The 23,401-nt window shown below is 17.8% G+C and overlaps 5 protein-coding genes across 5 annotated transcripts in view; 1 reads left to right on the forward strand and 4 right to left on the reverse strand.

Annotated features, from left to right (window-relative positions):
• Window positions 1-541: 541 nt before the first annotated feature.
• On the reverse strand, window positions 542-8,920 carry PGAL8A_00140300 (conserved Plasmodium protein, unknown function; the record flags this gene model as incomplete). The annotated part of the gene is made up of 5 exons (XM_028674938.1): window positions 542-640; window positions 712-805; window positions 880-1,029; window positions 1,155-1,227; window positions 1,387-8,920. 5 exons carry the CDS (start codon window positions 8,918-8,920, stop codon window positions 542-544), a joined length of 7,950 nt encoding a protein of 2,649 aa, XP_028526519.1.
• A 4,865-nt stretch (window positions 8,921-13,785) lies between these two features.
• PGAL8A_00140400 (lsm12, putative) lies at window positions 13,786-14,766 on the forward strand (the record flags this gene model as incomplete). Its single annotated transcript, XM_028674939.1, has 3 exons — window positions 13,786-14,147; window positions 14,394-14,523; window positions 14,722-14,766. The coding sequence occupies 3 exons, from the start codon at window positions 13,786-13,788 to the stop codon at window positions 14,764-14,766; spliced, it is 537 nt and encodes a 178-aa protein (XP_028526520.1).
• A 386-nt stretch (window positions 14,767-15,152) lies between these two features.
• PGAL8A_00140500 (conserved Plasmodium protein, unknown function) lies at window positions 15,153-15,718 on the reverse strand (the record flags this gene model as incomplete). The annotated part of the gene is made up of 3 exons (XM_028674940.1): window positions 15,153-15,262; window positions 15,454-15,511; window positions 15,629-15,718. 3 exons carry the CDS (start codon window positions 15,716-15,718, stop codon window positions 15,153-15,155), a joined length of 258 nt encoding a protein of 85 aa, XP_028526521.1.
• Window positions 15,719-16,449: 731 nt separating this feature from the next.
• PGAL8A_00140600 (eukaryotic translation initiation factor 3 subunit, putative) lies at window positions 16,450-18,162 on the reverse strand (the record flags this gene model as incomplete). The annotated part of the gene is made up of 1 exon (XM_028674941.1): window positions 16,450-18,162. One exon carries the CDS (start codon window positions 18,160-18,162, stop codon window positions 16,450-16,452), a length of 1,713 nt encoding a protein of 570 aa, XP_028526522.1.
• A 1,009-nt stretch (window positions 18,163-19,171) lies between these two features.
• Window positions 19,172-23,401, reverse strand: part of PGAL8A_00140700 (leucine-rich repeat protein, putative) — a gene marked incomplete at both ends in the record, with an annotated part of 6,896 nt that continues 2,666 nt past the window's right edge. Inside the window, 8 exons of the mRNA XM_028674942.1 lie at window positions 19,172-19,273; window positions 19,394-19,704; window positions 19,806-19,869; window positions 19,956-20,109; window positions 20,199-20,290; window positions 20,396-20,468; window positions 20,555-20,601; window positions 20,677-23,401. The exon at window positions 20,677-23,401 is cut by the window's right edge and continues 2,666 nt beyond it. Of these exons, the coding sequence (XP_028526523.1) occupies window positions 19,172-19,273; window positions 19,394-19,704; window positions 19,806-19,869; window positions 19,956-20,109; window positions 20,199-20,290; window positions 20,396-20,468; window positions 20,555-20,601; window positions 20,677-23,401 (3,568 nt within the window). The remainder of the gene's footprint in view (window positions 19,274-19,393; window positions 19,705-19,805; window positions 19,870-19,955; window positions 20,110-20,198; window positions 20,291-20,395; window positions 20,469-20,554; window positions 20,602-20,676) is intronic.

Below are 23,401 nucleotides of genomic sequence, written 5' to 3' on the forward strand. Positions count from 1 at the left end.
TTTATTTCAAAAATAAAAAAAAAAACAAAAATGAAAGAGATTGTAACTTAATATTTAATGTGATGCATGTTTATGTTTATACTAATTTGTTTTAGTAAGCAATAAAACATAGTTTTTACAAATTTAAGCAAATGTTAAAAAAAAAACTTACAAAGGATGAATTAAAAAAAAAATAAATTAATGTTCATTATTGTATACATTAATATATTAAAAAAAAACAAAAATATTCATATTTTTTAACATATTAGTATATAAAATAAATTATTTTAGACATAGATGCGTAAATTAAAATAAAAAAAAGAAAAATGCAAAATAAAATGCCTATTTAGTCAGAATATAAAAATTAAAACTCCGTTTTACTAATTTCCATTTTAAAAATTATCATTTTAAAAAAAAAAAAAATATATCATCATGGAAGAACGAAAAGAGGATAATTTAGTAATTTTAAAATTTAAAAAAAAATTTTGATAAAAAATTGATTTTAAATAAAATTTTAAAAAGTCATTATTTCTTATATAAAAAAGAAAGGAAAAATTCTATACTATATTAAGAATTCTATAAAACTCCCAAAAAAGGTGTCATAGTCTTCGCATTGTGCTCTTATATTTAGTTTAAAATTTTTATTGGGATTTTCTTTATTCTATAAGGTGAAAAAGAGTAAATTTTTGTAATAATAATATATATATTGTGATTTTATTTTTTTTTAATTACCTTGTTGTCTTTGTGAAATTCTATAATTGCATTAAACTTGTTGTTAATTTGAACATAAAAACATGATAAATCACAGTAATAACTATCTAATAATCTTTCGTAAAAGATAATAAAATAATATTAATGAAAAAAATAATAAATATTAAATTTTATTTTTTTGAATCTTACTCATATTCATCATTCTTAAATAAATTAACAATAGAAGGAGTAGCCAAAGATACAGTTGTAGCTGTTATTTCAAAATTTGCATTTATCATCTTTTCTATGTTTCTTTTTTCTTTATCATTTGTTAGCAAACAATCTTCAGATCTTATAACACTATAAGAAAAAAGAAATATAATATTTAAATTATATAGTTCATATTATCAAAAATTATTTAAAATAATATATATTTATATTAAAACAACTAATTATAAACTATGAAAAATGAAAAAAAAAATTACCAATTTTTGTTTCCAATATAATCAGGGGATGTTTTTAGAACATATTCAAGAGTAACTATTCTTGATTTTTTATCTATTAAAAAAAATAATAAAAAAACAAATAATAATTATAATGGAAAGGAATTAAAAGAGTTATTAATTTTTTGATTATGCTAATGTAACATCATATAAACAAATACAAATAAAATATTAATATTGATATATATTTTTTCTAAATAATTGATATGCTTACTTTTTTGGTAAAAAATTTTTTGTAAAACTTTTCTTTTTTGAACTTTCAAGACTTTTATATTATTTTTGTGACAGTTGCTGTTTTTTCCTCTTAATAAATCTTTTAACATGTTAAGATATTTAACATCATTTATTTGTTTCACAACATTAAATACAATTTTTTCATTTTTTTCATTCTTTTCAATTATTCTTTGTATTATTCTTTTTATTTCTTCTTTGAAATTATTATTTAATATATTAATTAAAGTATTTTTCCTTTTTTCCTCTTTTTCTTCTATGTTATAACTTTCGTTTATAGATAAAGGGCAATTTTTTTTACTTAAATTAACTAATTCTTTATTGTTTTCTGAATAACTTATTAATCCATTTAAAGATGTCTCACAATTAATTGTGCAGTTTAGAGTTGCATTGTCTGTTTTTAATTCATGATCATCTTTATTTATTTTTTTTGTTTTTTGATTTAAATAAATACTATATGCTTTATTCTCAATTTGGTAAATGGATTTTTTTTCTTCATTATTTATTGATATAGAAACATTACTATCCTTACATATTTTTTCATTCGATACATGAGCTTCATCTATTTTTTCATCTAATTTTTCTTTTTCATTCGGAAGATGAATGTTTTGCAATATTTCACTTGTTGATTTATTTTCTATATCATCTGTAATATTATTTAATTTATTGATTTCATTTAAATTATTATTAATAATAACACAATCATAACCATTACTAACATTATCTTCAATATTTAATATTTTATTGTTAATTTCATTTTTATCCATACAACTTGTTTCTTCTATTATGCATTCCACATTAGAATCACACTTGTTTATTTTGTTAAAATTGTTTTCATGGTTATTGCTAATTGCAGATTTACCTAAATTATTATTTCTATTTTGTTCATAAGATGAGTAATTAACATTAGCATTTTCTTTTTCTTGGTTACTTACATTATCAATATTATTACTAATATTTTCATTTTTGTTTATCAAATATAAATTATTTACATAATTATTATTCTTTAAGTTTTCGTTTATATTAGTGTAAGTATTTGCATTTGACGAAATGTTGGTGTTATGCATATTACTAATTAGGTTATTATTTGAATCTGTATTGATATTATTATTTACATTATTTATATTGGATTTATTGTTTATTATATTTGTACTTATGTTATTTTGGAGAGATTTATTATTAGAATCTTCATAATTTGTGATATTTTGATTTACGCTATTAATAGAGTCACATATTTCTATTTCTGTTATATTTTCTTCATTTTTATGAATGGGATTAGTATACTTATTTTCATTTATATAACTTTTTTCTGTTAAATTATTTTTATCATTATTACTCATTTCTAATTTTTCCACTTTATTAGAAAATGAGAAATTTTCATTTTTTGTTAAATTACCATTATTTTCTTTGTTATCACATAAAGATTCATTTATATGATTAAGTTCTGTTTCAGAATTTTTAATATCTAATTGTGGAGTAACAGAATTTCTAATAATCGTGTTTATTTTGTTTTTACAAGTATAATTATATATATTATTATGATCATCAAGAATATTATTATTATTATTTACATTAATATCATTCTTTATATTGCTATTTATTTTATTATAATTATTTGCAATATTATTATTTATGTTAGTGTTATTAACATTCCTATTTGTATTATTCTCATTATTATTATTTATATAATTATTACTTACACTGTTGTTCATATTGTTATCATTATTAATATTATTGATAATTTCAACATTTTGTTGTGTATAATTTTTATTTAATTTATCCAATACGTTATTCTCTTTTAATATTACTGGTTCATCAATTAAATTATCAGTTACAACTGTAACGTCTTTACTGTTCATTACAGAACGATCAACATTTATCACAGTACAATTATCAATTATTTCATTATAATTTTTTATATTCAAGTAATTATCTTCATTTTTATTTAGGTCAATACTTATGGGTTTTATATCTTTATTTTGTACATTTAATGAAGAGTTACTGAGATCAATTTCTTGATTTATAGTATTTGTTAAATTATAATTTTTTTGTTTTTGTAATTTATTTTTTGGAATTCTTATAGTCTTGTTACTTTTTGATAATATTGATAATGCATCATTATTTGATGATGCTGATGAAAAATTAACGTTTGCTTTTTTTTTTTTTCGTGATCGTTTCGAACTTTTTAAAGAATCTGCACTATTTGCTAAATCATTATATTTATCATCTGTCTTTTTTCTTTTATTAATATTTCTGTGATAACTAAATTTTATTTCTTGATTATTTTGATTCATATTTAAATTTAGTATATTTTCATTTAATGTATTTGTGTTATTAAAAAAATTTTCTTTCCCTTTCATTTCATAATCTAAAATATTTTTTACATTAGATTTCATATCAGTTATTAAATTAACATTATTTAACGGAAAGTTGTCTTTATTTACAATATTCATGTTATTTCCTTTTCTTTTAGCATTACTTGTATTTTGTTTTAATAAATTACGATTTATTGAATATATTATATTATTCTGATTTTCATAATTACAGAAATTATTTGATATATTATTATTTTTAACTGATGCGTTTTCTTTTAAATACGAATCATATATATTATGTAATTTTTCATTATTAATGTACATATTTTTTTGCATACAAAAATTCATGGATGATTGATCCATATTTAAATTTACATTCTCATGTAATAAATTATTTGAATTTTTATTATTTAAATTCACATCATTTAACATATTATTAGTGTTATTTTTATTTGTTTTTAAATTATCATTTAATACATTTATTTGATTTTGTTGTATATTTATTTTATCATTAAAAAGAAATGCATTACTGTTATTATTACTATTATTATTATTATTATCAATGTTATTGTTATTAATACCATTTTCATTATTTAAATAATTATTTATATAAGGAGAGTTTAAATTATTCATCAATAAATTAAAATTATTATTAATATTAATTAAATTTTTTAAATTTAATGGTGATTTTATGTTACTATTTGTTGGCATATCAATTGTCTTGTTAATAATATATTGCAAATAATTATTTTTATTATTTTCTGATATAAACTCATATGTATTATTAAAGTTATTAATAGTGTTATTATTATTATTATTATTATTTTTCTTTAATTCTTCATTATTATTCGCATAATTGTTTGAGATTAATTCTTTATAAATATTATTTTCATAACCATAGTTAACATTATTATGATCATTATTATTAATATTATTATCATTTATATAAGAGAAATTATTTTTATTCATTTCATTATAGTTATTTGTATTATTAAGAATATTCATATGATTCATATTATTTGAATTACTAAATTCTTTCATATTTGAATTATTTTCGTTTCCTAATGAATTTAAATTGTTGAAATTACTTATATTGTTACTATTATACTGTTTTATTATATCATTATTTAAATAGTTCACAGAAGAATAATTTGATGGTACTTTATTACGTATTTTTTTAATATCATGAACAGCCAATTTCTCATCATTGTTTAAAAACATAGTTTCTTTAGGGATATTGATATTATTACTTTTATTATCATTGTTATTACTTAAATTGTTAATAAAATTAACATTATTATTATTAACATCAGAAGTATTCATGCGATTTATTTTCTGTAGACTTAATAAGTTATTTCTATTCATATTATTCATTATTTGATTTTCATTATTATTATTATTTTTTGTATATATAACTTTATTTAAATGTATCATATTATTTTTATTGTTTGTCATGGTGCCATAAATATCATTAAAATTGTTTTTTCTATCTGAATAGATATTTTCATTTTTATCATAATGAATAGGAGGTGTGCTATTGGGAGATGCTAATACCTCTGTATTTCTGACAATTTGTTCTAAATTTGATTTGTTGTTATATTCGTTCTTTAGATAATTTAAATCAGATGATAAGCAATTTTTATTATTTTCATCAGATAATATATTTTTACCCATTTTATTATTTAAAACAATTATTTTGTTATTTTGAATTTCATTGAATGGCATATTATTGTTAGTAATATTCGTATTTAAATTATTTAATAATTCGTATTTTATGCTATCAATGTCATTCTTATCATTTGTAGGAGAATTGATAATTTTATTATTATTTATATTTGCATACATATTAGAAGTTTCATTTATACTGTTGGTGTTATTTAGTATGTTTGCATTTAAACTATTTTTCATATTGACATTGTTATTTAATCGAGAATGTATATCTGAATCATAAAAATTATTACAATTAATATTTGATGTATTTTTTATATTGTTATTGTTATAATTGTTGTTAATAATACTGTTAACATTATTATTGTTACTATTATTAATTAAAGTATTATCTAAATTATTATATGAATTAAGTACTTCTAATGGTGGTATTTTTCTTTGCTTCATTAGGTTGTTATTTAGAATATTATCACTAGTAACATTATTATAATCATTTTTCATATCAATTAAGTTTAATTTATCATTTTTTGAAATCATTTTCATTTTTAAAATGTCATAATTTGCATTTAGCATTAAATTACTTTTTGTATTATTCAGGTTACTATCATTATTAGGGTTAATGTGATCATTATTATTTAATAAATAATAATTAGGTTGTAACTCGTTATTTTTATTTGAGATTTGATCATTCATAATCATACCATTATTTAATATTCCTTTGTATGCAATGTTATTATCCTTTGTTATATAATTAGGATCATTTAAATTTGAAGAACTTAAGAGATTTTTAGAATTATCAAACTCATTAAAATTATCAGAGTTATCAGAATTTTTAATTAATTTATCCATATCACTTATATTGGAAAAATCATTTAAATTATTTAATAAATTATTTTTGTACTTTTTTAGATTATTTAAATTGCTATTTAAATCATTTGATACATTAATTGATATGTTATTATTTATTTTTTGAGTAACATTATTGTTATTAATAATTTGCAAATTATTTGTTATGTTATTTGTTATATTATTTGCTAAGTTATTAGTTATGTTATCAATTTCATTAATATTGTTCATTAAATTGTTATTCAAAAGATTATTATTTAGGTAGTTTGCTGAGCTATTAATAGAATTATTTAAAGAGTAATCAATTGTTTTAGAAGAGTATAAATTTGGTGAATTTATTTTTGATGAATATAAAAGTTTTTTTATATTATAATTAGTGGATGATGGTAAGGAAGATATATTTTTTAATGGACTATTAATTTGTAATGTTTTATTGTTAGTATTTATATTATTTATATTGGGATTTATATTACTCATATTGGGATTTAAATTATTATTTTTAGCTGTATTTAAATTATTATTGATGATTTTATTCACACTCATACTATTTTCCACATTTTTGTTTATTACTTGATCAGTATTATTTACGTTGTTATATATATTAAAATTGTTGTTATTAATTAAGTTGTTCGTAAAATTAACTTTATTATTTACCTCTTTATTCTGATATTGTTGATATGTATTTAAATTGTTTATAGTAACATCATTCTTATCTGTTTTTAAAGAAAAATTATTTTTTTGTATCATATTTATATTTTTCATTAAATTTAATTGCTTATTTATTTTTTTTGGTGCTCTATTTGTGATATCATTTTGTATTAAATTATTATTTAATATGTTCATGTTATAATTTCCATTTAATTTATTATTATTTATAACATTTTGTTTCATTGCATTTACATTATTTTGATTATTTAAATGGTTATTTAAACTTATATATGATTCATTATCTGTATTTTCTGTAACATTTTTTGAATTAATTAACACCTCTTGATTATTTTTAAAATTGTTTCCCATGTTAATGTTATTCACATTATTATAAATATTATTATTATTATTATAGCTATTTAGTACATTCATATAATTATTGTTATTTCTTGGAATTTGATTTTCTATTTTTTTAAAGGTTTGAGATGGTACATTTAAAACATTTGGAAAATTATTTATAACATTACTGTTATTATTATTTACATTTTGAAGTTTGGAAAAATTATTTATTTTATTTTTTATTGCAGAATTATCATAATTTACTACATATTGATTCATGTAATTTGTTATATTTTTTTGAGTTGTGTTTTGATTATGTGCTTTCTTTTCTAATTCATTCATTTTCATATTTTTATTATAATCATTTATCATGCTTAAGTTATTTATAATATTGCTATTTATTTTATTAACATCATTCATATTGCACTCCTCATTACTATTATTATTATTGTTATGAACTATTTGATTATTACTATTTAAAGAATTCATATAATTTACATCTTTTATGGTTTCATTATAATTAACATTTAGGTTATTTTGATTACTATTTGGAGATGATATAATATTTGCATTTAAATTTAACTTATTAAGTTTGCTTTGATTATTTACATTATTCATTATCATACTTTTTGTAACTTCAATTAATGTATCTTGCTTATTTGGAGAAATTTTATATTCGTCACTGTTATTATCAGATATATTATTTATGTTCATTCCTATTTTATCAGCAATAATATTGTTTGGATAAAAAACACTATTTTGATTATTATTATTATTGTTACTATTATAACCTCTAATCATGTTATTATCATCATAATAATTAGGAGATAAGGTATAATTATGGTTTACATTCTCACTGTTCATTTCATCAATATTTGAATTTTTCATTAAATGAATTTTATTTGCCATATTATTATTTAAGTCACAATTCATTTGATTTATATTCAATTTATTTAACATATTATTTTGATGTATATTGGTTACTACATTATTGGGATGATTATTCATTATTTCATTTTCATTTGATATTAAATTATCACATGAATTAAAATTTCTTAATTTATTTATGTTCATAATTTTATTATTATAATCAGTTCTTTGATTCATATTTTGATTTATGTTATTTGAAGAATTATATTGATTATAATTAGGTAAATTAATATTATTTTGTTTTTCATTAATTTCGTATAAATTATTATTAACAATTAAATTTTTATTTAAATATAAATTTTGCATTTTGTTTGAATTTGCATTTACCTGATTTATATTATTACATTCAACGTTATTATTGACAAATTTTTTATTATATACATTTTCGCAATCGTTTATATACGATAAATTATTTTGCAAATTTTTCATCTGATTCATATTATTTATATTTGACCTTTTTTTTAAGTTGAAAGAATTATATATTTTGTCATCAACGAAATTATTACCTTTATTATTAACATTTTTATTGAGAACATGCATATTACTTTCACAAACTTTATTTTGTTTCATTATTATGTTATAATCATAAGGGTTAATACCATGTTCATTGAAAACACTTTTATATTCAGGATTTGTTGTAATTAATGATTCTTGCATATCGTAATTAGTAATATTATTCATATAATTGTTATTCATTTTAACTTCATCATTAATATAATCAACTTTTCTTATGCATGTGTTTTTGCTATCAACATTATAATTTCTTTCCATCTTTTTTTATTTTATAAATATCTCTTTTTTTTTTAAAACATAATAGCAATTATGTGACCAATAAAATAGATATTTATAAAAATTAAAAAGAAAATGATATAAAAAAAATATATTTATATCTATATCTATATATCTATCTATCTATATATATATATATATAATTGTATAAATATAAAAAAAATTTACACTAGTAATTTGCTAATACATAAATATATTTTATATGGGAGAGAAAAAAACGGCAAATAATGAAAATGTGATAATCATGTTTATAATTTCCTCAAAAATATATATATATATATGATTATACACATAAATTTTTTTTTAAGGTGTTTATAAGGTATATATATATATTTATATATTTATTTATTTAAAAAATATTATATATCTAGATATATATATAAAAAAAAAAAAATATATATATATATAAACATAAAATTTGAAAAAATGTATATAAATGAAACGATATTTATATGTGGAAATCTAAAAGAAAAGGATTGAAATGCAAGAAAAATAATCAATGCAGAATATTTAATTGAACAAAAAATGAAAATCGTGAAAAAACAATGTGTCTGCGTAATTTTTATATATTTTTTTTTTTATCAAGGCATTTCTACACAATTTAAAAAAAAAAATCATGAATATGGGGTATATATATTTAAATATTTTATAATCAACAATAAAAAAAATTCAAGCTTTTTCAGAAAGGGGAAGAAAAAAATTTTTTAATCATAGCAGTAAAATTTTTTTTTTTCCTTTACAATTAGGTGTGCATATAAGTGATTAATAAATGTTTTTGGCGATATAAAAATAAAAAAATACAGCAAGAAAAATTATTAATAAATGCAATTTTAACAATACTTCATTAAGTGATAAGGAGAAAAAAAATTTAGTGTAATTTTTTAATTCATAAGTAAATAAAAAAATAGACTTTTATAAAAATGAAATGCCTCATTAAAATGTTCATTTTTTATTTCTTTTGGTTTTCTTTAAAAATTTCAATTTTATTCGTTAGATCAACAATAGCATCAATATAAATCCTAATTGGCTAATAAATGAATATAAAATAAAATAGAAACAAAAAAAAAAAAAAAAAAAAAAAAAAAAAGAAATTAAAAAAAAAAGTAAAAAGCAAAAAGAAGGGAAAAGAGAAAAGAAAAAGATGAAAGGAAAAAAGAATAAAAAAAAAGAAAAATAAATGAGAAAAATAAAAAGAAAATAAAAAAAAAGGAAATGAAATAAAAACAAAATTTAAAAGAACAAAATAAAAGTTAAGCAAAATAAAAAGGAACAAATTGTACACATATATAAATATTTTATAAGAAAAATGTATAATTCATAATATTCACTAAATAATTCATATAATTTTATTCGTATAAGTTAAATAAAATTAAGAAAAAATTTTATGCCTAAAATAAATAAAAAGTTAAAAAAAATAAAATTACAGAAGATATTTTGCATTTAAGAATAAGTCATAAAATAACATATAGAACAAAATACATAAATAGTTTGATTCATATATTTAAAATATAAAAAAATGTAAGTATTTTTGCATAAATATTTTTATTAGTAGATATATGGTACCATAAATAATATAAAATTAATGAAAATAATCGTGTATATAATTTATAAAAATAAAATATATGTTTATTTTATTTCTTTGTATTACTTTTTTTATATGAAACATTCAAAAATGTATTGAAAATATTCAAAAATGGTTAATATTTTTCATAAAAAAAAATATGTAAGTATGAATAATTAGGATATTAAGTTGTAGCACATTCTTTTATAAATCGATTAAAATTTTTCCTTTTTTATGCCAAACAAATACAGTAGATTTTTTTTTTGGTGAAAAATAAAAAAAAAAAATAATCTAAAATATAATAATAAAAGAAAATATAAAAATAATGCACATGCATTTATTAAAATTTTTTATATATACCATATAATAAGCGTTTAGAATAATTAATAATTGAGATATGCCTATATATATATATATGTATACTAGTTATTTTTTTCGTATTTTTACAAAAAATATTATTTGTTATAAAGATTGTTTTATAAGAGTGTTGAAAAAAAAAAAAAAAAATAAATTTTTTTGAGAAAAATTCACAGATAAAATACATGTTGAGTAAAAAAACAAGTTAAGAAACAAATTAAAATTAGCCTTTTTATATAAAATATATAAGAAAAATACAATTGCAATAAAAATTCTAATAAAAAATGCTATAAAAAATTAAAATTTTATTATGTTATACATTCATTTTTTTTTTTTTTTTTAATGTATATAAATATTAAGCAACTATTTCGAAATGAATGAAAAAAAAATGTATTTATTTTGAAATTGGATACATTTTATTAATTTTTATATAAAAAAATACGTACATTCTTATTCTTCTTGAGTATATTTCCAATAATATTTCTTTTTAAGAACATTATACGAATAAGTATAATTTTTTGAGTTAATTTGTATGAACATTAATATTATGTACGCAATTTTTTTTTTTATTTTGATATATGTAGATATTTTAATCATTCTGAAGTAGATACTTATTTTCTTAAACATTATTTCTTTTTTTGTGATGTATATTATTTTTTATTGACGAGCTATATTAAAAATTATAGTTTTATGTTTTAATTTATATTTTTTTAGGGAAAACCAGTAGCATTCATATTTATAAAAATTTTGTTTAAATATGAAAAAAAAAAAAAAAAAAAAATAGAAATAAAAAAATAGAACATTTTATTAAGTATTAAAATTGCTACAACTGAATCTATATATATATTGCAAGTAAAAAAAATTTAATTTTTGTATTTTAAATAATAAATAAAATCTAATGAAAAAGTAAATGGATTTATCAATATAAATAATATAACATAATAGAAAAATCAGTTGTATGCAATATTCTTCGAATTAAACAAAAATTCTTAATATTTTTTGAAAATTCTTTTTTTTTTGAAGATTTTTTTTTATTATTTTATAAATCAAGTAAATAACATACATAAGATAGTTTTTCATAAAACTTTATCATCATTTTAACTATTTTTTTCAAATATTTCAAAATATGAAAAAGCAAATTTTTTTTTATTTATTGTTTTTATTTATCAAAAGATTTCAATTCAATATATTTTATATTTTGAGCTTTATTTCAAACTTAGTGGTAAATTTAAATATATTATTTCGATAAATTGTTTTACATATAAATGAAAAAAAATATGGCATTTTTATTCTAAAAAAATATTAGAAATTTACCAGTTACTATTCATACTTAATGTATAAATTAAACAATGTTGTTTTAATTTTTTATATTATTTTCTATATATTCTAGTGAATACATATTTTTTCTATTTTTATTACTAAAAACATTTAAAAAGTATATGGTCTATGCATTATAATCATTTATAAAAATGATGTAATAAAAAGGTATTTTATAATAAAATGTACGTTTTACATTTATTTATATTTTTTATTATAAGTTAAATGTAATTGTTTCTTTAATGGCATTAAAATTTTTATAAAACCGTGCATTATATTTATGTTTTATTTTTTAGAACTTCACACTATAGTATACAAGTACATATAAGTATAAAAATTTAGTTTCAAAATTAGCATACGTTTAATAAATTGAATAAATTATATAAATATTATATATATTAGTATAAATACTAACATATATAATTAATAAATTTTCATTAAAAAAAGCTACCCTTAATGGGTTTCAACTAGTGAAAAGTGAATAACTTTAAATATATTTATGTACTTATCTCCATATTACTAAAATATATATATATTTATTTATATATGTACATATAGAAACTAAACTTCTATCTTTTCTGTTATGTAATTTTTTATTTTTAAAGAATAACTTTTTTTTTTATTTTATGTAATAATAATTTTTAAACATAAATATAACTATAAAATTAATATTAGAGTTAGGGACAAAATATATTGAATTTTAATTTCAATATAGAACATGCTCTTAAATATATTATTTATTTTATATGTATTCTTGTAAAATCTTGTTTTATTTTACATTTCTTTTATCTTAAAGAAAAATTATTTTTATATAATATTTTTAATTATATATTCTTTTTTATTTTTTTTTGGTGGAATCGGCATATTATTCACAAAAAAAAAAAAATTGTACACTATTTCTATATTCTTAAAACATTAACTGTCATATATATGATATAGCTATTTAGGAAGATATATATAATATTATCGTTTTGTAAATATATATTAACTGATAATTTGTTTTATTTATTTTTTTTTTTTAATGTTTTTATTTTAAACTGTTATCATTATATCTATATATTTGATAATTTTATTTTTTTGATTTATGTTTTTCATAAATATTTTATTTTATTTTATTTTAATTTTATATTTTAATACAAAAAAAGTAAAAAAGTAACGATAAAAAAAAAACATAATTTTTCCACATAAAATTGTACATTAAGTAATGCATATTTATATATTATTTAAAATACGAAATATTAAAAGAATTTTATTTTAGTTTTATATCGGTAAATTCAAATAACTTTTACAAAAAATTTAATACACCATTATAGTAAGCATACATATATATACGAAAAATTTTTTTTTTCTTTGCACACAAAAATATGACTTTATAATTTTCTTATAATATTTTGATGTAACTTCTTAAAATATTTGATTTTCTTTCATTTTTTGAAATATAAGAAATATAAACTTATATATATATTTTGTACATTTTTAGATAATTTAGTTTTAAACTTTATGCAAATGTAGTTAACTATTTTGCGATTCCAATTTCAAATGAAAATAAATAAGAAAAGCAGATAATTTATAGACTTCTAAAACTTATATGAACAATCCATAAAATTGTAATATGGTCAAGAAAATTTTTGATCCATCCTTATATTTTGGTCATACAATAGTTACAAGAACTTCTGATGGTCATACATTTGAAGGGGAATTATATTGCTATGATACTTCTTCAAATTTCATCATAATAAAAGAAGATAATAAAAATGGTACAGCAAATTTTTATATAATTAGGACAAATATAATCACAGATGTTGAAACAAAAAGAAGAGTAAAAACTTTATATGAGCCTTTACCCATAATTGATAAAAATATAGTTGAAAAAATTGAAAGAAAAGCTATAATTAATTTTGAAAAAAACAAATCTCGCATTGGAATTGGAGTAACACAAGAAGCACAAGAATTATTTGATTTTATATGGAAAACGTAAATTGAAAAGAAAAAGTATTTATAGTGAAGTACATTACATATATATATATTCTTTTTTTTAATATAAAATTTGTTTTAATAATAAAATAGTTGCCTTAAATTTCTTAGATTAAAAAAAAAAAACATACATATTTTTCATATTTTTATTAAATGTATAATATATATTAGTTACTTTTTATTCTCTCTTTCTCTCTCTCTCTATATATATATATATATATGTGTGTGTTTTTTTCTTTTTTATAGGCATCCTGATTGTGTATGGAACAGTAAAGACATCTTAGTACTAAATGGTGAAGTTAGCATTAAACCACCTTATGGCCCTGATAATTGTATAGCTAAAAATGAAAAATTAAAAGAGAGATTTGCAACTGTGGTAATTAAAAATAAAATAAAATATATTATGACATTTTATATATTAGTAAAATTGAAATTATTTTTAGATACAGTGGTATAATTTATGAATTATTATTAGTTTTTTTTTTATTTTTTTTAACGTTAAAATTATTTTTTATTTATTTAATTTTGTTATATACTTATTTTTTTTTTTTTTTTTTTTTGCTTCTTTATTCAGATATCTAAATTTCGCCAAAAAAAAAACTTGTCCAATAAGGATTAAAATGCTTTAGATTTAATTTCAAAATTTTAGTGAATTAAGAAAACTTCTTTACTCTTTTATTTTAAAATGCTTACAGTCCACATTCTATATTTATATTAAATTACTTATGCTTATTTTTATCTCTTTTTTACATTAAAAAAAAGAGAAAAAAAAATACTATTATTTTTTTGTTGAACTTTTTATCATTATATTATTAAATTATTTATAAAATTGTTTATTTATATATGTATATATATATATTTTAACATAAACCTATACTATTTATAATTTTTTTTTTCCTATATATATTTTACAAATTTTTTTTTTTTAAATAAAATAATATTTTTTTAAACATTTATAATAAAAAAAATTATATATAAAAGATTGAACAACCATTATAAGAACATTCATGAATTATAAAAGCTTCTCTTTATGTTATTTTTCGCCATTTTGGTTTGTTTTTTTTCATCGATATCTAAATCTTCTAGGCTTTCTTTTTCGTTTATATGATAAGAAGCTACAGAAGCATTACAAAAAAAAAAAAAAAAAAAGAATAAAGGATGAAATATTTTTTAATTTAAATTCTCAATATATTTTTTTTTAAGAAAGTTTTTTATTCAAATGTTGTATTCATTTTTATCTTTAGCATTTTTCATATTTATAAAGTTGTTAAAATATACAATAAATTTTCTGTTTCTTTTTTCTTACGCATTGTAAATTTTAAGTAAAGAGTAAAAAGAATAAAAGGAACAAAAACTATAGCCCACTACATTTTTTAGCATTTCAAGATTTATAGAATATGAAAGAATAAAAAAAAAAGTATTAATATATATACTTGTAAGTGAATATATTTACATATGTACATGGTTTCATTTAACTTTACCTGAACCCAAAAATTTCTTAGATATTTGGCAAAATAAATCCAAAAGTCTGGTTGAGGGGGGGGGTAAGAAATGAAACCCGTTTCACTCATTTTTAAAGAACAAAAGGGAAAAATAAACTAGCAAAATAAAAAACTTTATATATCTTTATTTTTATATGTATATATTTTTTTACTATAAAAAATAAGTGTTCACATTTCATTTATATATATATATTTTTTTTTCTCTTTGTTTTTGAGAAGAAAATACAATTAAAAGATAGTGTAAAAAAAATGTTAAAATTTTGAAAAATACATTAAACTAGGAAATTTACATATAATATTAAAATTCATTGTATAATATATGCAGGTAAATATAAAAAATAAAAGAATTACTTAGTGTAAAACTTAAAAGTAAGAAATATTTAAGAAGTATTTTAACAAATAATATTTTGATAAAAATAATTTTGTAATGATAAACCATGAAAAGTGTACTAATAAATTAATTAAAAATATAAAACAATCATGTTTTATATATTAATTTTGTTTTATTTCTAAAAGTTCATTCCTTTTTATTTTTTAGATTAAAAATTTTATAGAGAAAAAAAATTATATATTCGTAAAAATTATCTTAAAATTAATAAAAAATAATAGTGAATTATTTGCTGCACAAATGTATATATATATATATATGTTTGTTTTATATTGTATCATTTTTGTTTTATTTTTTTTTACAAGAAATAATAGATACATGGATAAAATTTATTTATTTATTAATTTATTATTTTTAAAAAATACGGGTAAATAAATAAATTTATATATATATATATATAAAATAATACTCTTTATTCCACTGCTATTTGAGGATTATTTTGTTTGTTTTTATTTTTGTTTTTATTTTTTCTTCTGAAATGATCATATTTTGTTCTGTACATGTGATTATAACCATTTCCTTGTAAGTTATTTAAAAGATTTTTACACATACTTATTTGATGAACAAAATAATCAATAAAAATTTTTTGCTGTGCTTTTGTTTTTATATTTAAGATATCTAAATCAATATAAAAATCAAAGGAACTCCCAAAGTTATGCGTAATAGATTCTCCTGTGTACAAAGGGCCATCTTTCCATATTAACTGCTTACTGCAATTTTTGACACACATAATATCCGAACAGACATTCTCATCATCTTCATCTTTATAATTCATTAAATCTCCTAATTTTTTTAGTTGTATATTATGGTACAATTTCGCATAAGAAATAAAATAAAATGCTTTTTTTTGATATGTAACATCTTTTAAAAATATGTACATTTGTCTTAAGGTTGGATCTGAATTATATGCTTGATTTTGAAGATTTTGAAAATTAGCTAGTAATTGAAAACTAATATTTGATAAGGGATCAATAAATTTTGGTGCAACTCTAAAAAATAAATCTGCATATGTTTGTTCATTAGCTGATTGCAGAGCATAAAATTTATTTGAATAATTTTCTTTTATATTTTGTAGTATAGTTTCATCTAATCTAGAATTAGTTAAAGAATGACAAATAATGATGATTAAATACATTTTATCGATAAGCTTATGTATTAAACTTTGTTGATATCTTTGTTGGTTAGATAAATGTATTTTTTGTTTTGATAAATATATTAATATTTGTGATAAAATTTTAATACTATCATTATATCTTTTCAACATCATATAACAAAAAGCAATATTATAAAAAATACTTATATGGCATATTGTAACTTTCCAGTATAGCGCTTTATGATTTAATTCGATATTGGATATAATTTTTAAGGCAGTGTGATAATCTCCCATTAAAACATATAAATTTAATAAAATACAGCAAGCAAAATAACCAAATTGATACTTACTTGTTAAATCATCATTATTAATATTAAAAACATTATTAACAAAGGTACTTCTTTCTTCTTCTGGCAATGAAGTAAATTCTGCTTTTAATAATAAACTATGCAATACTTCTAATACTATACTGCTTTCAAACACTTCTGAATTTTTTATTATAAAATCTATACCTTTCAAATTTTTTTCTGGTTCTTTTAATAATTCTACCTTGAAATGACACATTGATTGATATTGATATACGTATTCAGACAAAAAATCATATATCCATACATGTGGCATAACTAAAACATTATCATTAGAATCTCCTGATAAGTCAGTGCATATAGTTGTAATAAAATTTAATAGGCATTTATAATTATCCCATGCATTTTTACGATCTTCTAATGTTACATCATTTATTATAAAAACATGACGATAATATAATTCTTCATATAAAGAATGAATTAAATTATGAAATCTGTTTTTCTGCTTATAAAAATTATCTACCAATTTAATAGATGGCCATCTAATGTTCTTAAAATATATTTCTGATATTGTATAAAAATCAGTATCAAATAACTTTTTAATAGCGTCAGCATTACGATGATACACAAAATCATGTAAATTAATTAAAAAGGTTTCTACTTCTTCTTCAAAACTTACTGGTTTATCTTCACTTACATTATTTTCAATTTCTGCTTCCTCCACCATTTTTAGAAAATGAACAATATAAATAAGCTAACAAAATTTTTTTTCAAATATTGATGAGGATTAGTTTTTTCAAAAAAAAAAAAAAAAAAATAGATGATGATAAATTTATGAATAAATGTATATGTAAATTATGAAGTATAAACTATATATATATAAAAGAAACAAAGAAAATAATTTTGGTAATATGTTAATTAAAAAAAAATAAATATATATTCATTTTGTTATAGAATAAAAATTACAAATATAATTATAAAAAAAAAATATATATATATATATATATATATCCTACAGCTTGTTATATATTTTTATAATTAAAATATTTAAAATATAGTATTATAAATATTTTCAAGTAAAAAAAAAAAAAAAAATGAGATGTAAAGAAAAGGCTTATTTTATTTTTATTTTTTTTTTTTTTTTAAGTATTATTATTAATAAATTCAATTCATATTTTCAAAGTGCACTTAATTTCATATAAAAGGATGCTTTTCATATAATTTTAACTCTTAAGGAACTTTTAATATTTACTTTTCATTTTTAAACATTTCATAGTTTTTTTTTTTTAATTTCTTAATTACCTATAAAATTTAAATCTGATTTTAAATACTTTAAATTTATTAATGTTGATTTATTGTTTATTGAAAAATATATTATCTTTTTTAAAATTGATTTTACAATATTTAAAAAAAAGATATAAACATTTATAAAAAATTAAAAAAGAAAATCTTAAATAATTATAAATGAAAGCAACTTAAAACGGAAATAATACTTTAAATATAACACAAAAAAAAAAAAAGGAGAAAACAAAAAACATAAAATATATGTACATATATACATATATATAAACATATATTTCATACAAAAATTAACTGTATAATAATACATTCTTATTTTATTTAAAAAAATTTTTTTTTTTAAGTTTTCTTTTCCTTTTTGTTAACCATAAAATTATTACACATTTATTATATATATAAATTTGTTATTTTTTTTTTTTTTTGTAATTTGAGAGAAATTATGAAAATTTTTGTATGAGTTCTTTGACTTTCTCATTTTTGGTTGATTGAACATATTTCATATCCATTATATATTTAAACTTTAATTCTTCATAATTTTTCTACAAAAAAAGAAAAAGATATTTAAAATAAAAAAATACATAGGTTAAAATTATATAATACTGAATATATATACTTGTAGAATTATTATGAATTTTTTCTAATTATTTTTTTAAAATTACTTTTAATATATTATGATTTTTAATAAGTTTTGTATGTTTGTCCGCTACAACAATCCAATTGGTTGCTTCATCTGCCCATGACTGTAATTGTGATTCTAAATTTTCAATTTGTATATTCTTTTCATTTATAATTTTTTCTTTTTGAGTTAATAGTGAGTGCATTTTTATTTGTTGATCATGTAATTTATCAACAATTTTCTCATAATTTTTATCACTTATTTTATTTACATTTTTATCTAGATAATTTTTTAATTTCTCTTCAAGACTTTTTATTTCATCTTTGTATAGTTCTATACATTTAATTTTTTCTTCTATTAAAAAATTACACATTTTAAGATTATGAAAAAAATAGATAAAATATTATCGTTTTAATATATTTTAATATATATACATATATATAGAGTTTTATTACCTTTATCATTTAAGAGTCCCAATAAATGTGTCCTTTCTTTTTCAAATTTTTTTTCTTTTTCAGTCTAACAAAAAAAAAAAAAAAAATAAATTTTTTTTTATCCAAAATTGTTTTTCATATTTAGAGATTATATATATGCATATAAAGTACAATTATAAAACTGTTTTTTTTTTCTAAATCTTTTAATAAGGTATCCTTTTTTGATAATTCCATTAGTAATTTTTTTGATTTGCTTTCATTTTCAATAATACTATTTTTCATATCGGAAACACTTTTTGTTATTTCAGTTAAATTGCTATTTAAGCTAAAAAAGGAAAATATATATAAAGTAAATGTAAAAAACTAGCTATAAAATAGTAAATTTCTTTATATTTACACTAAAAAAAAATATACCTTTTGATAATTTCATTTTTTTTCAATAATTCCTTGTAATATTCGTCTTTTTTTTTAACTATTTCTTCTACATTTTTTAATAAATCTAATTCCTGAATAAATTAAGAAAAAAAAATATTTAGTTACTCATTTAAAATTTCTCTATAATAAAAAAAAAAAAAACACATATATATACACATATTTTTTTTTTTTTAAACCTTCTTTTGAGCAATCATTTGAATTTCTATTTTTTTTTCTTTTTTAATGTATACATCTGCTAAATTTTCTATTCTATAAAAAAAGAAAAAAGTATAAATATGCATTTAGTTTTATTCTTATTTATCTTAAATTATTTGATTTTCTTAGATTTCTCTAACTTTTTGGTTATTATATGATTTTCGCCAAAGGTGTCAGAAAATATATTCTAAAAAATGAAGAAAAAGAAAAAAAAATATTTCTATTAAAAATTTTATAGTTTTATATATTTTAAAAATATTACATATAATTGTTCCATTGTATTTTCAATATATTTGTTTTGTAAATTTATGTCATCTTTGGGTAAGTCTATCTTAATTTTCTCAATTGATTTTAATTTTTCATTCATATTTTGATATCTTTTGGTAATTTTATTTTTCTCATTAAAATTTTTTTCTAGATTTTTTATTTTCTTTTTATATCTTTGTTTATTCTCATTTAACAATTTTATTTCATTTTCTAATTTTTTATTTTCCCTTAATAATATATCACTATGTTGCTTTTCTTTTCCTAATTTAAAGCATACATCTTTTAAATATAAAGCCAAATTATTGGTTAAATTAATATCTTTAGTGTTTAAATTTTCTAAAGATTTCATTTTATTTGAATTATCTAAACTATTTAATGAACAATTCTTTTCATTACTTGGTATAATACTTATTTTTTTATTTTCACTACCTTCATCATTTTTATTTTTACTGTTTATGATATCAGTGTTTTTTATGCTAACATTTCTACTGTCTAATAAATTAGTTTTATTCATAGATGATATGTGATTATTGGTTAAAAAATTACTTTTATTATTTATAAAAATTTCGTTATATAAGTTTTCATTTATATTTTTTATATTACTATTTTGTAAAATAATAGGATAAGCACATATATTATTTTCTTTTGAAATTTTTAATTCATTTAAATTATTTGTATTTCCTAAATTATTTTCATAAACATAATCTTTTAGTAAAAATTTATCTTTTCTAATGTTTTCCCTGTTTGTGTTTCTTTCAGTTACATCTGTAGATTCCGATTTAAGAGATGATGAACAATTATTTGGTTTTTTTGTTTTTGAATTTAAAAGTTCACAGTTATTAGTTTTATTATTTTTGTTATTGTTTTCTGTTTTCTCATCTTTATATAAATCAATTTTTAATAAACCTTTGAATATTTCTTTATTTTTTTCTTTTTCATTTTTTATATCCTCTTTTTTTTTAATATCGGATGATATTACATTTTCTTCTTTCTCTTCATATTCTTTACATTCATTCTTATCTTTTTCATATATTTTATTTTCTATTTTTTCTTTTGAATCTCCATTTGTTTCATTAATTTTATTCTTTTCACATATTTTTATTTCGTTTCTATTATTTATACTTAAATTTTTTATTTCATCCTTTGTTCTTTTTTCTTTTTTCAAAATGTTGTCTTTCATATAATTATTAATATTTTTTTCTCCTTTTTGCTGTACATCTTTATAATCATATTCTTCTTCATCTTCATATTCATATTTTATACTATTTCTTTCACCTTTTTTATCTTCAGATTTTTCTGAGTTCATTTTCTCTTTTTTCTTAATTTCTTTGTTATTATTAATTATATTATATTTCCTATTTATAATTTTATCGTTGTAACAATTCACATTATCATTATTTAAACTTTTTTTATTTTTGTTAAATTCATAACAGTCCTTTCTAGTAAAAACAAACTTTTTAAGATTAGAATTATTCTTGTGAAAAGTTTTTTCTCTTTTTTCTAAAAATGTATCTGAAATGATGTTTCTTACAACATTTCTATTTTTGTCATTCTTTACTACATCAGATATTTCTTTATTTTCATTTTCATGGGGTTCATCATTCTCTTCACAGTCACTATCAAAGATATCACTGCCAATTGAAGAAAAACTTGTTAAAGTAGATTTATCAATATCGTTATTCTTATTTAAAATCGTCTTAAGTATATTATTTGGTTTTTTATTTTTTAAAGTGGATGAACAATAGATGACTTCGTTCCCTTCTCCATTTACTTCTTTTTTTTTCAAATTATTACTTAATTTATTAAATTTGCTATTATGAGTGTTATAAAAACTGTTTTTATCGTTATTTTTAATATTTTTTTTTGTTAATTTGTTATTTTTTTTTTGATATGAGTTAAAACATGATTCGTTTAGTAAAGAATTTTTTTTTATTTCTGTAGAATTTTCATTTCCCTTTTTAGTAGTATAAATGTTTTCAGTGATATTACTTTTATTTTCATTATCATATATAACAGATTTTTTTTCCTTATTTTGTTCATTATTCCATATCTTACCTTTTTCTTTTACTTCTATTTCATTATTAATTTCATCTGTTTCTTTATGCTTCTTCAAGTAATCACTTTTAACAAGCTTTGTTTTTCCCATTTTAAGTTTACTTATTTGTTTTCCTTCATTGCATATTCTTTTTTCTTTTTCAGAATTATTTATTTCAACACTTAACTCTTTTAATTTATCTATATTACACAATTTTAATTTTTTCAATTTGCTGTTTTTATTTATTATATCTACATTATTCTTTTTAAGATTGTAATTATTAGTATCATCATAATTTTTTATATTCATGTCTTCTTTAAGTTTGTTATAAAAAGAAACTAAATAAGAAGAATTTTTTGTTACATTCAGGTTAATATTTTTAATTAATTTTTCAATTTTTTCTTCATCTTCATCATAATCATCTGTATATTTATCTTTTTTGAAATTATTATTCATACTCGTTTTATCATTATTAATATCTCCAATATTTTCTCTTTCAATTTTTTTATGACGATTTTCTTCATTTTTATGGGAACATTCTGTCTTCAAAGATCTTTCTTTTTTTTTTTTTTTATTTAAAATATTTTCTTCATGGCAAACGTTTTCAGTTACTACAGGAATATAACTACATCTATTCATGGATGATTTATCATCATTTACATTATTTTTTATTTTTACATTATTA

This window comes from Plasmodium gallinaceum (assembly GCF_900005855.1).
Source record: "Plasmodium gallinaceum strain 8A genome assembly, contig: PGAL8A_v1_65, whole genome shotgun sequence".
In the NCBI taxonomy this organism is placed as follows: Eukaryota; Apicomplexa; class Aconoidasida; order Haemosporida; family Plasmodiidae; genus Plasmodium; species Plasmodium gallinaceum.